The 18,759-nt window shown below is 46.9% G+C and overlaps 1 protein-coding gene across 1 annotated transcript in view; it reads right to left on the reverse strand.

Moving 5' to 3' along the window:
- The window catches only part of HMCN1 (hemicentin 1), a 279,812-nt gene that overhangs the window by 176,867 nt on the left and 84,186 nt on the right, over positions 1 to 18,759 (reverse strand). The window contains exons 12-19 of the mRNA XM_064148057.1: positions 15,713 to 15,854; positions 14,971 to 15,098; positions 13,275 to 13,388; positions 11,823 to 11,981; positions 10,373 to 10,567; positions 9,279 to 9,377; positions 6,194 to 6,321; positions 2,572 to 2,716 (exon numbers count right to left, since the gene is read on the reverse strand). Of these exons, the coding sequence (XP_064004127.1) occupies positions 2,572 to 2,716; positions 6,194 to 6,321; positions 9,279 to 9,377; positions 10,373 to 10,567; positions 11,823 to 11,981; positions 13,275 to 13,388; positions 14,971 to 15,098; positions 15,713 to 15,854 (1,110 nt within the window). The remainder of the gene's footprint in view (positions 1 to 2,571; positions 2,717 to 6,193; positions 6,322 to 9,278; positions 9,378 to 10,372; positions 10,568 to 11,822; positions 11,982 to 13,274; positions 13,389 to 14,970; positions 15,099 to 15,712; positions 15,855 to 18,759) is intronic.

The following is an 18,759-nucleotide window of genomic DNA, read 5'->3' on the forward strand; positions in this document are numbered from 1 at the left end:
CAATGAAGATATTGGACAAGACTGGGCCCAGCACTGATCCTTGGGGCACACCACTGGTGTCAGCTGCCAACTGGATGTGGCACCATTCACCACCACTCTCTGGGTCCAGCCCTCCAGCCAGTTCTTGACTCATATCAGAGTGAATCTGTCCAAGCCAGGAGCTGCCAGCTTTGCCAGGAGCTGGATTCCAACATCCTGTGTACTTGTCTCTATTAAAACTCAGTAGCTATTGTGAACACTAAAGGATGTTCCAGCATCTTCAGTGAAACTTAAAATCAATCTCCCATGACCAATTTAACAGGTGAGAAAACTGCATTCTGTAAATCATGAAGTGTTTTTTTTTGTCCAGCCAGAGCTAGTGGAAGTGTCTTCAGCTGAAACACAGATGGGTTACCACAATGCTAATGCACTTTCTGGCTCTCAGTGTAACTTTGGGGATGTTTTATATTAACAGGAAAAAAAAGCACCAAACAAACAAACAAACACAACTAAAAAGATCCCAAAGACATTTTGCCAAGCCCTTAATTCATTTTAATTCTACTTCTTGCATGAGTTATGCTTCAGTTATGAAACCCTCAGACTGGGTTTCTCCTGTGGTTCTGCAGTATGCTTCCACTTTGGGCTGGTGTGATGGTTTGGGAGTTACCTGCCCCCCAACACTTATGAAAATCACCCAGACTAGACTCAGCTGGCTGGAAATTAAGGAATGAAGCTCTATTTACAGCTTAGCAGCTATACATAAATACACACAGTTATATACATGTTAAAGGTAATACAGAAACACACTACACCTTCCAGAAATCAGAGTCCCCAGGAGGGCTCCCGACTCAATCCCCCCTTCCCCCTTCCTCTTTCCCTCCCTTCAGAAATAACCAGTTCAACCCACATATATCTCCCATGATAAATCTGGAGAGCTGAGGTGAGATGTCAAAAAGATGACAAGGAGGTTAAAGGAAAAAGAGTTAGGTGGATTAGAGAGTTAAGGCAGAGGCAAGCACAGAGAGCAGACCGCCAGGAAGAAGGCACAGCCTGAAGTGAGAGCTGAGCAGTGTGTGAGAAGTGAGTGTCTTATCTCTATTTTGACTAGTTGCTGTGCTAGTTTGAAGCAGGCTAGAATGTTTTGGTGAGAGAAAGTAGATAATTGGCTATGAAAGGAAAACATGGTTGTGTCTCTTCTCTCAGTCCTACTGAGAACAAGAAGTAAACATTAGATAACATTCTCCATTTTGTCTTCACTCTGCTTTTGCCTTCAGACCAAGCCACATCTCCTTAACCTCACTAACCTTGCTCCTTAACCTCTTGGCTGCACCTCTAATCTTTCTCAAGATTGGGGTAAGGTTGAGAGGGGCAGGGGGAGGTGCTGGGGTGGTTGAGAACCCCTCCTGGCGACTCAGGTTTCTGGGAGGGGAGTTGTGCTTCTGTATTGTTTATCCTTTGTATATTCCTGTCTATAACTGTATATATTGTAAATAGCTGCTTGTATATTGTGCTGCTGTAAATAAATAGCTTCATTTATATTCCCAGAGCTGGCTGAGTTAGCTGGGGCAATTTCTAAAGTGGGGGGGGGGGGGGTGGGTTACAGCCAACCCACCACAGTTGCTTTTCTCAGCAGAAGAATGGGTGATGTAGGGCACATGTTGGGTTTTTTCCTTTCTTCTCACAGCCAAGGATTTAATTTCTCCCAGTCAAATATTTCAGTTAGTCTCAAACCAGCACAGCTGGCTTGTTACTAAAGCTAGAGGTGAAGTTTGCACAGCACAACCTTTGGAAGATGTTTCAAAATTAGGATCTTTTATCATCACAAAATGATGTTGTTCCGGATCAAAAGGTCACCTTCCCTGTGGTGGATCCAACTGCCTGACATGTTGCTCTACAAAGTAACACCATTGCCAAAGAGGAAATGTGAGGAATTGGTAAAACTGCAGCAAAAGAAGTTAGAGTGAAAGCTGCTGTCTGGGAGAAAACTCAAGGAGATCATTGTACAGGGTTAACCCACCTGGGAGAGCGGTCTTGACCTTGACCACAGGTGGTCCTGACCTCCCTCTGGGAGTGAGTCTGAACACTACCAGGTGTGGTGGTTAGCCCACTCCCAGTCTAAGGTCCATAAAAGCAGGGAGACTTCCTGCTTCTCTCTCTTTCTTTCTCTCTCCCTACTTGACTTCTCTACTCTCTCCCTTCTCTACTTTTTCCCTCTCTGCCTCCTAGTTGCCAGCAATCACTATCCTCATTCCTGGTTCCCTTTGTCTTTACCACGTGGCCATAACCCAAGAGGAGGACAAACCACTGCCATCAAATCTGGTTGTGTCTACATATTTTGTACCTTGTTTTCCCTTCCCTATACCTTTTCTAACTTCCCAACCTCATATACTTCTTATTTATTATTGAACTTTTCTTCTTTTAACTTCCAAATCGAAGTGAGATGATTTATTTGGGTCTGCTTTACCTTTCCTCTCTCGACATCTAATTCCTTTTCTTTGGGAAAGAAGGGGGAGGAGGGAAAATAAATTGTTATTGGTTCTATGAACAACATTTGAGTCTCTGGGAAACTGAAATTAGAATCATGCTCCTCACCATAGACATTAACAGTGGTGGTTTTGTTGCTGGTCCCAGCAACGTTGGTTGCCATGCAGGTGTAATCGCCGCTGTCCTGCAGCCGAACCCTCTCCAGGTGCAGGCTTCCATCACTGCGCACATTCACGTAGGGGTTGGGAACCAGCTGCCAAAAGAGTGATGCCATGTTTTACTAAAGGAAACGTGTGCTCATAGATTCATAGAGTGGGTTGGGTTGGAAGGGACCTTAAAGATCAGCCAGTTCTAAGCCTCTGTCATGGGGACGCCTTCTCCTAGATCAGGCTGCTCAAGGCCTCATCCAATCTGGCCTTGAACATCTCCATAGAGGCAGTATTCATGACCTCCCTGGGCAACCTGTTCCACTGTGTCACCACCATCACTGGAAAGCATTTAATTCATCCTGTCTAGTTCTCCCTTCATAGAATCAAACAGGTTGGAAGAGACCTCCAAGATCAGCCAGGCCAACCTAGCACCCAGCCCTATCCAGTCATCTAGACCATGGCACTAAGTGCCTCAGCCAGGCTTTGCTTCAACACCTCCAGGGATGGCAACTCCACCACCTCCCTGGGCAGCCCATTCCAATGCCAATCACTCTCTCTGACAACAACTTCCTCCTAACATCCAGCCGAGACCTGGCACAACTGGAGACTCTGTCCCCTTGTTCTGTTGCTGCTTGCCTGGCAGAAGAGACCAACCCCACCTGGCTACAGCCTCCCTTCAGGCAGTTGTAGACAGCAATGAGCTCTGCCCTGAGCCTCCTCTTCTGCAGGCTGCACACCCCCAGCTCCCTCAGCCTCTCCTCACAGGGCTGTGCTCCAGGCCCTTCACCAGCTTCATTGCCCTTCTCTGGACACATTCCAGTATCTCAACACCTCTCTTGAATTGAGGAGCCCAGAACTGGACATAGCATTCAAGCTGTGGCCTGACCAGTGTTGGGTACAGGGGCAGAAGAACCTCCCTTGTCCTACTGGCCACACTGTTCCTGAGCCAGGCCAGGATGCCATTGGCACTGCTGCCCACCTGGGCACACTGCTGCCTCATGTTCAGCTGCCATCTACCTGTACTCCCAGGTCCCTTCCTCAAGCTTCAATCCATTCCTTCTCTCCCTATCACCACAAGCCCTCGTAAAAAGTCTCTCCTCAACTACTTCAGCTACTAAGGTCTCCCCAGAGCCTTTTCTTCCTCAGGCTGAACAGTCCCAGCTCTCACAGACTGTCTCCACAGCAGAGCTGCTCCAGCCCTCTGATCATCTTCTGGCCACTGCTTAATGAGTTAATACTGAAAGAGCATTGGAATAGGTTACCCAGGAAGGTGGTGGAGTCACTGCCCCTGGAGTTGTTCAAGAAATGTGTGGACAAGGTAGTTTGGGACATGGTGGTTTTAAGTTGATGGTTGAACTTGAATATCTTGGAGGTCTTTTCCAACCAAAACAAGTCTGTGATTCTGTTCTATGATTCTATCAGTGCAATGACTTGTTCTGCCACAAACAGCCCTTCTTTCAATTACCAAACCCTTCTAACTTGCCATGTCCATCAAGAAGAAGAGATCAGATCTGAAGCATGGAGCTAGGAAAGGCAAGAAAAGTTTTAACTTCTAAAAAGGAATAGTTTTAAGTTACACAGCCTACAGCTGCACCAAAACAGTCCATGAAAAAAGAGATGTGCCTTACAGAAAGGTTGTTGTTAGAGTACAGAATTGTTCCAGTCATACTGTGCTGGGAGAAAGCTGCATTCTTCTCTAGACATAACTTACTCCAACACTTCCCCTGGAATGGAGCTTTTGCTCTGAGCTTACACTTACAGGAACCTGGCACTACTGTACAGAGGAATTAGCAACTCAACAAGGAGGATCCTGCCAGAATTTCTCCCAGAAGGTACAGCCTGTGCTACTTGCACTTACAGAGCCTAAAGGAAAGGCCAATGGTTTCCAGTGATACAAAAAGTGAAGGGTCAGGTTGGGTCAGTTTCTGTTTGGTGACAACAAGTGAAAGATTTTCCTATAGCTTTTAAATTGCAGCTGTGAAGAAAGGGCTTTAGGGAGAAACTGGCAAGCAAGATAAAAAGCAGAGGTTCACAGGGGTTAAAGTAGGTAATGGGGCTCCTGCTAAAGAAAGGAGATTTCACTTAGGTCAAGGGAGCTGATGCTGTCCCTCTGCTCTGCTGAGGCTCCACCTGCAGTGCTGTGGTCAGTTCTGGAGTCATGGACCTCATGGAGGAGGAACAGAAGAATGATGGGAGGGCTGGAAGCCCTCTGCTGTGAGGCCAGACTGAGAGAGTTGGAGTTCTTCAGTCTGGAGAAGAGAAGGCTCTGAGGAGATCTCAAAGCAGCCTCCAGGACCCTCTGAGAGCCTGCAGGAAACCTGGGGAACAACTTTTTGCAAGGGCTTGTAGTGATAGGGTAAGAAATGTTCTCCCAGGCAACCAGCAAGAGAAGAAGGGGACAGTCTCAAGCCATGCCAGGGGAGGTCTAGGCTGGATGTTAGGAAGAAGTCCTTGCACATGTGCACACATTTTTTGAACATCTCCCAGGATGGTGACTCTATCACCTCCCTGGGCAGCCTGTTCCAATCCCTGACCACAGCAGGGTCAGCAAAGAAATTTTTCCTAATCCCCAACCTAAACCTCCCCTGGCACAATTTCAGGCCATTTTCTCTCATTTTCTAGTCTCAAGTTATGCTAAGGGAGGTTTAGGCTGGATGTGAGGAGGAAGTTGTTGGCAGAGAGAGTGATTGGCATTGGAATGGGCTGCCCAGGGAGGTGCTGAAGTCGCAGTCACTGCTGCCTCATCTTCAGCTGCTCTCCACCAGTACCCCCAGCTCCCTCTCTGCCTGGCTGCTCTCAGCCACTCTGGCCCCAGCCTGTAGTGCTGCTTGGGGTTGTTGTGGACAAAGTGCAGAACCCTGCACTTGGCCTTGTTCAGTCTCATCCCATTGGCCTCTGCCCACCCATCCAGCCTGGCCAGGTCCCTCTGCAGGGCTCTCCTACCTTCCAACACATCCACAGCTGCTCCTAGCTTGGTGTCATCTGCAAACTTACTGATGCTGGACTCACTCCCCTGGTCCAGATCATCAGTAAAGATATCGAACAGGACTGGGCCCAGCACTGATCCTTGGGGAACACCACTAGTGACAGATGCCAACTGGATGTGGCACCATTCACCACCACTCTCTGGGCTCTGCCATCCAGCCAGTTCCTGACCCAGCACAGAGTGAATGTGTCCAAGCCATGAGCTGCCAGCTTGGCTAGGAGCTTCCTGTGGCAGACAGTGTCAAAGGCTTTGCTGAAGTCCAGGTAGACTACACCCACAGCCTGCCCCACATTCACCAGGCAGGTAACCTGATCATAAAAGGAGATCAGGTTGGTCAGGCAGGACCTGCCCTTCTTAAATCCGTGCTGGCTGGGCCTGCTCCCTTGGCCACCCTGTAGATGCTTTGTGATGGCACTCAAGATGACCTGTTCCATCACCTTGCCTGGCACTGAAGCATGTTTATCTGTCAGCATAAAATCCATTGGTACTTTTCTGTATTCAATTTTTGTAAACTAAAGCAAGTTGCTATTGTAGCTTGAGATGTCACTTGCAGATGTTCTGCCAATAACTCTCCCAGCAAACAAACCAGTCTTACCACCATATTGTTCTTAATCCACCTCCGCTCTGGAATGGGGTTTCCGGAAAGCAGCACACAGGGCAAAGTGAGCTGCTGCCCCTCAATCACATTGGCTGTGGCTGGACTTGCTCCAAGCAGAGGTGTAACTGCAACAGAAGAAAGGATTAGAAGGAATTATTAGGAAGATTTAGATATATAAAGCACCTCACCTATGAGGACAGACTGAAAGAGTTGGGGCTGTGCAGGCTGCAGAAGAGGAGGCTCCCAGGTGACCTTCTTGTGGTCTTCCAGGATCTGAGGGGGGCCTACAAAAAAGCTGGGCAGGGACTTTTTAGGCTGTCAGGGAGTGACAGGACTGGGGGAATGGAGCAAAGCTGGAGGTGGGGAAATTCAGACTGGCCATGAGGAGGAAGTTGTTGAGCATGAGAGTGGTGAGAGGCTGGAATGGGTTGCCCAGGGAGGTGGTTGAGGCCCCACGGCTGGAGGTGTTTAAGGCCAGGCTGGCTGAGGCTGTGGCCAGGCTGCTCTAGGGTAGGGTGTCCCTGTCCATGGCAGGGGGGTTGGAACTGGCTGATCCTTGTGGTCCCTTCCAACCCTGACTGATTCTATGATTCCAAGTCTTACATTTGAACTGGTATTAGTCCTGTCACCAACGCTACTTGCCACAGCATCAGACAAAGGTCTCCTTCTGCAAGGTTAAGATCCAAATATAGAGCAAGAAACATTTAATACAATGAAAAGCATAAAGGAAGAGATAAAAAAGAGGTAGGAAAAATTATTACACTATCAACAACCAGCACAAACATTTCAAGAGGTTTAATTTAAGGACAAAAATACCAGATGAGATTCTGGTATCTGAAATGTCAATGATGTAGGTGGGAAATATTGAAAGAAACAAATGGAGGTAGCACAGGAGAGAAAGGAAGCTGGGGAAATACAGGAACAATGATCCTGAAACTAAGGAATGGCATCAGAGGGAAGACATTGTCCAGCTGAAGTTGGATCCAACCCAGAATTCACATCCCAGATTGATAAGTTACTTTGATTCTTCTGTATTTTGCTCAAGTAAGGAAAAGTAGCCAGTTTGGAGAGGATGAAAAATAACTGTTCATGTCCTTTGGGCATGGAATTTTAAAGGATTAGGAGAGAGGTCAACAGCCCAGAAGAATATTCTGGATGCTCTGCAAAGAGCTAACAGAAGTCACTCCTGGGCACATGTGTGGTAGATTCAGTTTAAGTACTGGGGATTAAAGAACACTTTAAAAGAAGTAAAACCATCTCTCAAACATTACTAGCATTAGAGATTCCCACTACATCTCTGAAGCTTCTCTGATGGCAGATGGACTCCATCCTTATCCTCTCACAACTGTATACATTCCAGAGCATTATTTTTCCTTTCACTGCCAATTGGCTGACTGAGATAATAAAGAACTCCTTAAGAACACAGCTATTGTCAAAGCAGGACATTAACTGTCTCCTTGGATCACTAAGTTATAGCAACACATTGACCTAAGCAAGCTCACTGCTGCTTCCCACCCCCTCAAACCTCATCCTCAGCACTCAGGATTCTGGTGATATTTCATTTCATAATACATTTACTTCAGAATAAGAAACAGAAGAGGGGATAAATCACTTTTTTTAAGGTCTGTGTTATAAAATACAGAAGGAACTAATCCAAATTAATGTGGCCAGTCAAAAAACAATCTTCTAACATGCAAAACTCACTGAAACCAATTGCAATACTATTTTGAATCATAAAATCATAGAATCGGTCAGGGTTGGAAGGGACCACAAGGATTGTCTAGTTCCAACCCCTCTGCCATGCCCAGGGACACCCTGCCCTAGAGCAGCCTGGCCACAGCCTCACCCAGCCTGGCCTTAAACACCTCCAGCCATGGGGCCTCAAACACCTCCCTGGGCAACCCATTCCAGCCTCTCACCACTCTCATGCTCAACAACTTCCTCCTCACAGCCAGTCTGAATCTCCCCACCTCCAGCTTTGCTCCATTCCTCCCACTCCTGTCACTCCCTGACAGCCTAGAAAGTCCCTCCCCAGCTTTTTCGTAGTCCCTCTTCAGATCCTGGAAGGCCACAAGAAGGTCACCTGGGAGCCTCCTCTTCTGCAGACTGCACAGCCCCAACTCTATCAGTCTGTGCTCCCAGCAGAGCTGCTGCAGCCCTCTGAGCATCCTCATGGCCTTTCTCTGGACACACTCCAGCACATCCACATCCTTCTTGTAATCCAGAACTGGATTGGTTTGTGTGGATGAGTACATATATGTAAATTTAGAAGCATAAAATTGTTTCACCTGGAAAACACCTCTAAGATGACTGAGTCCAGCCACCAACCTAACCCAAAGTGCCATGTGCACACATTTCTTGAACATCTCCCAGGATGGTGACTCTATCACCTCCCTGGGCAGCCTGTTCCAATCCCTGGTCACTCCTGCAGCAAAGAAATTTTTCCTAATCCCTAACCTAAACCTCCCCTGGCACAATTTCAGGCCATTTTCTCTCATTTTCAAGTCTCAAGTTGTGCCAGAGGAGGTCGAGGCTGGATGTGAGGAGGAAGTTGTTGGCAGAGAGAGAGATTGGCATTGGAATGGGCTGCCCAGGGAGGTGCTGGAGTCACCATCCCTGGAGGTGTTGAAGCAAAGCCTGGCTGAGGCACTTAGTGCCATGGTCTGGTTGGTTGGCCAGGGCTGGGTGCTAGGTTGGCCTGGCTGAGCTTGGAGGTCTCTTCCAACCTGGCTGATTCTGTGATTCTATTATCTGATACTAGGGAGAAGAGACCAAACCTCACCTCACTCCAGCCAACTTTCAGGGAGTTGTAAAGAGCAATGAGGTCTCCCTTTAGCCTCCTCTTCTCCAGACTAAACAATCCCAATTTCCTCAGCTGGTCCTCACTAGACCTGCTTCTCCAGGCCCTTCAATCAGCCTTGTTGTCCTTCTCTGGACCCTCTCCAGCACCTCAAAGTCCTCTGTGGATTGAGAGGCCCAAAACTGAACCTACCACTCAAGGTGTGGCCTCCTCCAGGGTATTCCAGGCAATGAAATCTACCAATCTCCTTTCACTCTCATCACCAACATTAACCAGACTTACCCAATCCAGTTACAGTGACTGTGACTGGCTGTGACTGAATCCTTCCAAACTGATTCTCAGCTTCACAGATATAACTTCCTTCATCAGTGACCCACAAATCTAGAGGGAAGAAAACAAAGAGATTTGACTGCAGCAGCTGAAAGGACATTGAGATTTTTGCAATACCTGGATAACCTTTTTTTTTTAAGTCTTTCATTTCAACCACTAGGTGTTGAGCAGATCATCCCTTTCCATCTGTAACCAAGTGAAGAAGCAAGGACTGAGTAAAAAAAGAGTAAAGCAACAACTGAGTATGAACACTGGAGTAAAAAAACCCACACTGTATCATACATATGTATATATATATATATTTATGTGATACTTTTCATCATCATATTCATGGTAAGAGAATATTATTTCTATACTTATGTGATGGTTTGGGTGTTACCTGCCCCTCCACTCTTATGAAATCACCCAGACTAGACTCAGCAGAGCTGGTAATTAAAGAATGAAGCTTTCTATTTACAGCTTAGCACAAGATACAAGCAGATATTGACAATATCTACAGCTATAGACAGAAATAGACAAGTTAAAAAGGTAACACAGAAACACAGCAGCCCTCCCAGAAACCAGAGTCCCCAGGAGGGGATCCCAACCATCTTTCCATCTCCTTTCCACCCCTCTACCTTATCCCAGACTTTGTCTTACATTCAAGGTGAGTTTGGAGGACCAGCCAGGGGAGTTAGGAAGCAGAAGGATTAGTGACACAGACAGCAGGTTAGGGAGAGAAGGGAAGCAGCCAGAGCCAGAGAGCAACTCTGTTGTCTATGTTTGTGTTCTTGTTCTCATACATCTCAACAAGCCTGTGAGTGAAGCAGACATCACCATTGTTTCCTTTTCACAGCCTATCATCTATGAAGATGTTGAAGAGAAATGAATTCAGAGACACAACTGTGTGCCAAAAGCCATGAAGTCAGTACCTGCAGCACAACCCCTGAGCCAAAGCCATCCCTGTTACAAAGCTAATTTTGCAAAGTAACACAAGAACTTCAACGTTTTGTGGGTGCCAGATTGCTGTCTGCAATTTTCTTTGCAAACAACTTCAGTTTACTTACTGTTAATAGACAAAGCTCCTGTCCTGAGCTGACTGATGGAGCTAGGTGAGAAGGGTCTGGAGAAAAGGACAGCACCATTCAGCCGCCTCCACTTCACCTTCGGTTCTGGGTAACCCTGAACGTAGCATGGCAGCGTCAAGTTTGAGCCGATGTCTGCAGACTCATCACTGGGCTCCTGTGTGAAAACTGGGGGAGCTGGGAGAGGAAAAACACACAGGGAAAGCAGCTGAGGTTACAACATGATGTTTGCATTCTCTTTACACCATTTGGACCCACTGTGCGTGATCATTCTTCTAAAGACAGATTCCCCACTCCAGAAACACCTTACCACGGAATGGCTTTGATTGGCAAAGCCCTTCAAGCTCACTGAGTCCAATCATTAGTTCCACACTGACAAGTCCTTGACTAAACCACATCCCTCAGCACAACATCTCATCACTATGAATAGCTATGCTTGGAAAGGACCACCAGGATCAGCCAGCCCAACCTTCACCCCAGCATCCTTCATCATTAGACCATAGCCTCAAGCACCACATCCACTGTCCTCTTAAACACCTCCAGGGATGGTGACTCCACCACCTCCCTGGGCAGCCTGTTCCAGTGCCTGACCACCTGCTCAGGAAAGAACTTCCTCCCAACATCCAACCTAAACCTCCCCTGATGCAACTTGAGGCCATTTCCTCTTGTCCTATCATTAGTAATTCAGGAGAAGAGAGCAGCTTCAGCCTCACTACAACCCCCTTTCAGGTACTTGTAGAGGGCAATAAGGTCCCCTCTCAGCCTTCTCTTCTTCAGACTAAACACCCCCAGCTCCCTCAGCCACTCCTCATAGGTAATGCTTGCCAGACCTCTCACCAGCCTCGTTGCCCTAAGAGCCTTGCATGCTCTGTCCTTACCATGGGGAGCTCAGAAATGGACTAAACATCACAAAAGAATTGAAGACACAGCCATCCCCACCAGACAAATGTTCATATTCAAGAGTTGCTAAGTTCCTCATCTCCCTCAAAGAGTGGGAGTCACTGCTTCAGAAAATGCATGAGCCTGCCAGGAACATGCACTTAACAAGACATCCTGTGTCAGGCCACAAGCAGTTAGAGTGAATTAGGACAAGAGGAAAGGTAATGCTACATTACAGTAACCTTACATACCAACAGGCAGTGTTCTCTACTAATACATTATGCACTTAACAATAATGTTAGGTTGAGGTCTGAACAGTTTCCTCCTCCTTTGGCACTCTTTTCCTCCTCATAACTTTCATGCTTTGCAAAAGAAGAGTGAAGAAACAAACAGTATAAAGAAAGAGCTTAGCAAATGCCACCAGAAAGGTGTTCCCAGCACATGCACAGGCCTGGATGTACTTGTGAGAAGGGCTTGGCTGACCAAGGCACCACTGACCAGATACAAAACACCAAACTGGGAGTAATTCCTGCCTAGATTGCAAGCTACTTACAGCCAACATCTAGAGTTATCCTTCCAGAAGCTCTCCCTGCTTCATTGGTAGCCACACAGCTGTAGTCACCAGCATCCAGGTCTTGTGTTTCTTGGATCTTCAAAAGACCTCGATGAGCATCAATAATGAGGAATGATGATGCCCTCAACTCTAAGTCACCTAAGTCCACACAGAAAGCAAGTAATGAAATATAACAGGGTGCTTATCAAAATCACTCCAAACCTGAGATCAGCTCACAGCATGGCTGTGTTCACCCAATGGATGAGTGCTCTGACTCCCAGCTGAGTGCAGAAATTCATTAAGTACTCCAAACCTGAGATCAGCTCACAGCATGGCTGTGTTCTCCCAATGGATGAGTGCTCTGACTCCCAGCTGAGTGCAGAAACCCATTAAGTACTCCAAATCTGAGATCAGCTCACAGCATGGCTGTGTTCTCCCAATGGATTAGTGCTCTGACTCCCAGCTGAGTGCAGAAATTCATTACTGCATGATATACAAGCCTTTGTTTTTCATTTGTTCCCCAAGGGGAGCACAAACTCCAGTAGCTTTGGACAGAGATCAGCATTAGGAAAGCATGCCAGGCTGTGTAGCCAAATCAGAGGCTACATGTGTTGGGCACACATCTGCCAGCTCTGTACCAAGCTAAGAACTCTGTAAAACATAGGAAACAGTTCTGCTACATCTCAAGCTCAGCAGGAGTCCCAACACTGATGTGTAGCATTCAGAACTGGCACACACATACTCTCTGGGAGGAATATCAAAGCCCAGTGACTCCTGCTTTCAAATACAAGCTATCCACTAACTGTGGTGAGCTCAGAAGAGGCTTCCTTTGATGGCAGGTTATTTGCAAGCAGATCACAATGAGTTTTGGCCTTACCTCCAGCCACTGTCAGAGGTGAAATATGGACCTGGATAAGCTATCTGCTGGCAACGTCTGCCTAAAAAGATTAGTCTGGTTTTTCAGACTATGAGCAGGCAGGTTCTTTATACAACCACACACAGGAGTCAGCTGCTTTTCTGAGATGTGGGATTCCCTGAGTCCCCTTTAACTCAATAACTCCTGCAGTTCTGATACCCAATATATTGCCTCACAGCCAAAAAAATGGTAGGAGACAGCTCTGAGTTTCAGAAGAATACACAGGAATTTGAGCAAACATCCAATGGGAGAAACAGTTTTTTATATCATACAGTAAAGCATTTCCTGGCAGAAGAATGAGCCTTGATGAAGCAGACAGGAGGATCAGCTTTTGTTCATTTATCAACAATGCTACAGTATGTTCATTAACTGTGTTTAAACAGGAGCCAGAATTTATGCCCTTCAGGCCAAGTTCTGTTTCCTTCTAGAGTTAGAGAATTTCACAGGTCGGTCACTAGTTGAATGCTACATAAAGCTTTTGAGATCAAAACATTTCTGTGAGTGTAAATACACCAAACACAAAGTAATAAGTGCACCTTTAAACCATTTAACTTGAGGATGAGGGATTCCAGTTGGTTTACACTCCATAACAGTTGTGTCTCCAAGAGCAACCAGAATCTCGCTTTGAGCTATGGTCAGTGTAGGGCTCTCTAAATAGAAACAACACAGAGAAAAATGAGTGTTTCTTCCAAGTGTAAATCATTTATAAGACACAAACCATCAAAGATTATGATTTTTCCCTTGCTGTATGGAGGAATATTTGCACTGAAAGCTAAAAATTGGGCTTAAAAATCATGTAAGGAGACAGATATGGAAAAGCTCGTTTGCTGTGAGGGTGCTGGAGCTCTGTAGCAGGCTGCCCAGAGAGGCTGGATTCTCATTCTCTGAAGAGATTCCAAACCCACCTGGGCAACCTGCTGTGGGTGCTCTTGCTTCAGAAGGGTGGTTGGACTAGATTCACAGACTGCACTACCCTGGAAGAGATCCTCAAGAGTCATCTTGTCCAACCCCACTGCAGTCACCAGGGATGCCTCCAACTACAGCAGGCTGCCCAGGGCCACAGCAAGTCTGATGTTGAATATCTCCAGGTACAGGACCTCAACCACATCCCTGGCCAACCTGTTCTAGTATTTCACCACTCTTATTGTAAAGAACATCCTCCTCACGTCTAACTTGACTCCTTTCCAACCCCCACCATGCTGGGATTCTGTGATAAACACTGGGAAATACAAAAGAGTAAAGTCTGGTCCAGACCACCTGGATCATATGTAGAATATGCAGGGAATTGAAGCACAGACTCGGAAAAGCTTCATTACACAGAAAACATGACAATAAAGGAGTCACTCTCCCTTTTAAAGTTAGAATCATAGAATCAACCAGCTTGAAAGAGACCTCCAAGCTCATGCAGTCCAACCTAGCACCCAGTCCTGGCCAATCAACCAGACCATGGCACTAAGTGCCTCAGCCAGGCTTTGCTTCAACACCTCCAGGGACAGAGACTACACCACCTCCCTGGGCAGCCCATTCCAATGCCAATCACTCTCTCTGACAACAACTTCCTCCTAATATCCTAACATCCAGCCTCGACCTCCCCTGGCACAACTTGAGACTGTCCCCCCTTGTTCTGTTACTGGTTGCCTGGCAGAAGAGACCAACCCCACCTGGCTACAGCCTCCCTTCAGGTAGTTGCAGACAGCAATGAGCTCTGCCTTGAGCCTCCTCTTCTGCAGGCTGCACACCCCCAGCTCCCTCAGCCTCTCCTCACAGGGCTGTGCTCCAGGCCCCTCACCAGCTTCCTTGCTGCCCTTCTCTGGGCACCTTCCAGCACCTCAACATCTCTTTTGAATTGAGGAGCCCAGAACTGGACACAGCATTCAAGGTGTGGCCTGACCAGTACTGAGCACAGGGGAAGAAGAACCTCCCTTGTCCTACTGGCCACACTGTTCCTGATGCAGGCCAGGATGCCATTGGCTCTCTTGGCCACCTGTGCACACTGCTGCCTCATCTTCATCTACTATCTATCAGTACCCCCAGGTCCCTTTCCTCCTGGCTGCTTTCCAGCCACTCAGTCCCCAGCCTGTAGTGCTGCTTGGGGTTGTTGTGGCCAAAGCGCAGAACCCTGCACTTGGCCTTGTTCAATCTCATCCCATTGGCCTCTGCCCACCCATCCAGCCTCTCCAGGTCTCTCTGCAGGGCTCTCCTTCATTGCCTGAGCTTGGCTTCTTTACTTACCAATGTACGTAAGGGTGGATGTCTGCTTTTCTGTCCCAGCAGAGTTACTTGCCAAGCAGCCATAAGTTCCTGCATCTCTTGCAACTGCCTTTCTTATGCTTAAGGTGCCTTCTGGACTCAGTCTGTACCTGGGAAACAGAGAGGAGCTGAACCAACATGATTAAAGCAAAGACAGTAATGGTGACACCCACACTCCAAGCACAGGCAGGTGGCTTATAAACAGGTATTGCTGTTTGCTTTATTCTCCAGGATAAGGAATAATCCAGGTATTGTTATATCTGCCACAAGGCATTTTGTGAAGAGTGGTCAAATTCACCCTGTGAAAAGCCTTCTGAAGAAAAGAACTAAACATGAGGAAAAACTTCTTTGCTGTGAGGGTGCTGGAGCCCTGGAACAGGCTGCCCAGAGAGGTTGTGGAGTCTCCTTCTCTGGAGAGATTCCAAACCTCCCCGGACATTGTGATGCTGGGCAGCCTGCTGTGGGTCCTCCTGCTTTAGCAGGGGAGGTTGGACTAGATGATCTCCTGAGGTCTTTTCCAAGCCTTACCATGCTGGGATTCTGTGATTTCCATTTCAGAGCTGAGGAAATTGAAACTAAAGGATTATAAAAGCAAAAGTTGAGGGTCTGTTTTCAAAACTCACAGACTCCTGTGGAAAAAAAACCACTCAGAATATTTTGGCATTCCTCAAAACTTCTTTCTCATACAGTAAAAAAAAAATAACAACAAAGCTCTGGGACCTACCTGTTTGACCCAACAATAAACATATCATTGTGTGTCCATACTACTGTTGGCTTTGGATAACCTGTTGCAGAACACCTGATAGACACTTCAGAGCCTTCTGTAAAAGTCTGGTTCTTAGGTGAAATGATGACTTTTGGTGGTTCTATTAAGAGAAATTCAAGCCAGCAATTAAACAGACATTTAGAGAACATGTTAAGATTAGATCACTTTAGTCCTACTTTTAAACAGCTCTACAGCAAGCAAATAATTCTCTTGAGGGACAGAGCCCACTTGTTTCCTCACTTTGTCATAACAAAACAAAGCCACCTTTACAAAAGGTAGTAAGTCAGGACTCAGAGTACAGAGGTCAAATGAATTCATATCTAAAGTGTTTGCTTTGGTCTGAGATGAAGAATTTGGAGATCCCAAAAACTGCCAGAACCAGACAAAGTTCACCAACTTGATCTGTCAAGCCAGGCTGAAATATATCCAGTTCTGGTGTCCCCATCACGAGAAGGACACAGAAATGTTAGTGCAAGTCCAGAGGAGGGTCACAAGGACAATCCAAGGGCCACAGCATCTCTGCTATAAGAATAGGCTGGGGGAGCTGGGGTTGCTCACCCTGGAGAAGACAAGACTTCAGGGGATACTACACCTTAAGAGATCTACAGAAAGACTGTAGAGACTTTTCATAAGGCTGTCTAGAGACAGGACAAGGAGAAATGGTTTTAAGGTGAGGGAGCGTGGATCTAAGACTGGATCTTAGGCAGAAGTTCTTTGATATAAGGATGGTGAAACTCTGGAACAGGTTACCTAGAGAGGTTGAGGATGCCCTCTCCCTGGAGCTGTTCAATACCAGGTTGGGTAAGGCCTTGAGCAACTAAGTCCAGTTGAGTGCCATCCCTGCCCATGGCAAGGAGGTTGGAGTAGATGATGTCCGAGGTCCCTTCCAACATAAGCCTTTCTGTGATTCTATGAAGCAAGAATAAACTGTGCAAGGTTATTATGCTGGCTAGGTACAAGAAGAGCTTTAGTGATTTCACATGAATTCCACTTGAATGTGCAAACAATTTGCCCCACTCTGGTCTGGGACACTGGATCTGTTTGCTTCCTCTTTGCTCTGCTCTAATATCTCTCCTCTAATCTCTGCTAACACATAGAATAGAATCACAGAATCAACCAGGTTGGAAGAGACCTCCAAGATCATCCAGTCCAGCCTAACATAACAACATAAGCTTTGCTGGTTGCTTTGTTTGCCTATGTGGCAAAGTAGAGGGTAGTTTTGAGCCCTTTGGGGCAGTTTTATTTGTCCAGGAGGAAGTTTGGATTTCTTTATTATTATTCTGTATATAATTGTAAGTACTTGTAAATATATTGTGTATATAGAATCATAGAGTCAACCAGGTTGGAAGAGACCTCCAGCATCATCCAGTCCAACCTAGCACCCAGCCCTGGCCAATCAACCAGACCAAGGCACTAAGTGCCTCAGCCAGGCTTTGCTTCAACATCTCCAGGGATGATGACTCCACCACCTCCCTGGGCAGCCCATTCCAATGCCAATCACTCTCTCTGACAACAACTTCCTCCTAACATCCAGCCTAGACCTGCCCTGGCACAACTTGAGACTGTGTCCCCTTGTTCTGGTGCTGTTTGCCTAGCAGAATAGACCAACCCCATCTGGCTACAGCCTCCCTTCAGGTACTTGCAGACAGCAATGAGGTCAGCCCTGAGCCTCCTCTTCTCCAGGCTGCACACCCCCAGCTGCCTCAGCCTCTCCTCACAGGGCTGTACTCCAGGCCCCTCACCAGCTTCTTTGCCCTTCTCTGGACACCTTCCAGCACCTCAACAGCTCTCTTGAATTGAGGAGCCCAGAACTGGACACAGCACTCAAGTTGTGGCCCTGTAACACAACTAACTGAAGAGGAGATCAAGGTTCTCAATGAAAAGGGCAGGTCTGAAGTACAATTAGTTGTAACATCAGTATAGAAGCCATGGGCACAACTCTGATTTAGCCTTTTTAATAGACTTCTATTTAATATATTTGTACTGTGTCTTGTGTTTGAGTCTCATGAACAATCCCCATCTATTAGTGCTCCATGCAAACTGCTCTGCCCACCCCTGTTAAGCAGACAAAGCCTCTCTTGCAAAGGGAACTGTAATTCCTGCTTTGAGGAAAGCTTTTTGATGCAGCATGGCCCCTGGTGCTCTGGGGAGCAGAACTACTGCTGCCAGGACTTGATGATTCAGTTTTCAGCCATTACCCAGAAGTGTGAGCCTGTAAAGGATTCTGAGATCTGCAAGTAGAAGTGCATGCAAACCCACACAGCTGCACTGCCAAAGAGAAGGGGGAAATCAGACAAACAGCAGCTAATTTGCACACAGTTGCAAAACTCCAAACACAGATGCACAGCATTTCCTTTCTTCAGTTTCTGCCCATTAACCTTCCCCAAGTTCATTAGTTTTTTTCACTTCTAGATTTAACAAAAAGCTGTGGGGTCCTGAAAAGCCCCTCCTGTATTTCATAACGGGTCCAAAACCTCTGAGCTCCCAGAGGAAAAGCACCAGGGGAAGCTTCAGAAGTGCTAGGATTAAATCCAGATCCATGGGGGCAGGGAGAGGCAAGAAATGGATGGGAGTGAGAGAAGTGTCCTCAAGTGATTCATGATGTGCACAGCTTCTGCAGCTATTTTTGGTTTGCTTCAAATCCAGCCAAGAGACACCAGGAGATATTCTGCATGCTCTGGGCTTCAGGAAGGGCTCTTGTCTTGTTGATCTTAAGGAACTGTTTGTCTCCAATGGCAATTGCACATCCTGATTTGGCAACACATCATTGCCCATGCAGTTATTTTCACACCGTGGTGTAGACACCTCATGCCTGGAAGTGTTTGAGACTAGGCTGGATGAGGCCTTGAGCAGCCTGGTCTAGTGGAAGGTGTCCCTGCACATGGCAGGGGGGTTGGAGCTAGAGGATCTTTAAGGTGGGGATTGATCTCTTCTCCCAGACTACCAGCAATAGAACAAGGGGACACAGTCTCAAGTTGTGCTGGGGGAGGTCTAGGCTGGATGGT

Source organism: Pogoniulus pusillus, chromosome 8 (assembly GCF_015220805.1).
Source record: "Pogoniulus pusillus isolate bPogPus1 chromosome 8, bPogPus1.pri, whole genome shotgun sequence".
Taxonomy (NCBI): Eukaryota; Metazoa; Chordata; class Aves; order Piciformes; family Lybiidae; genus Pogoniulus; species Pogoniulus pusillus.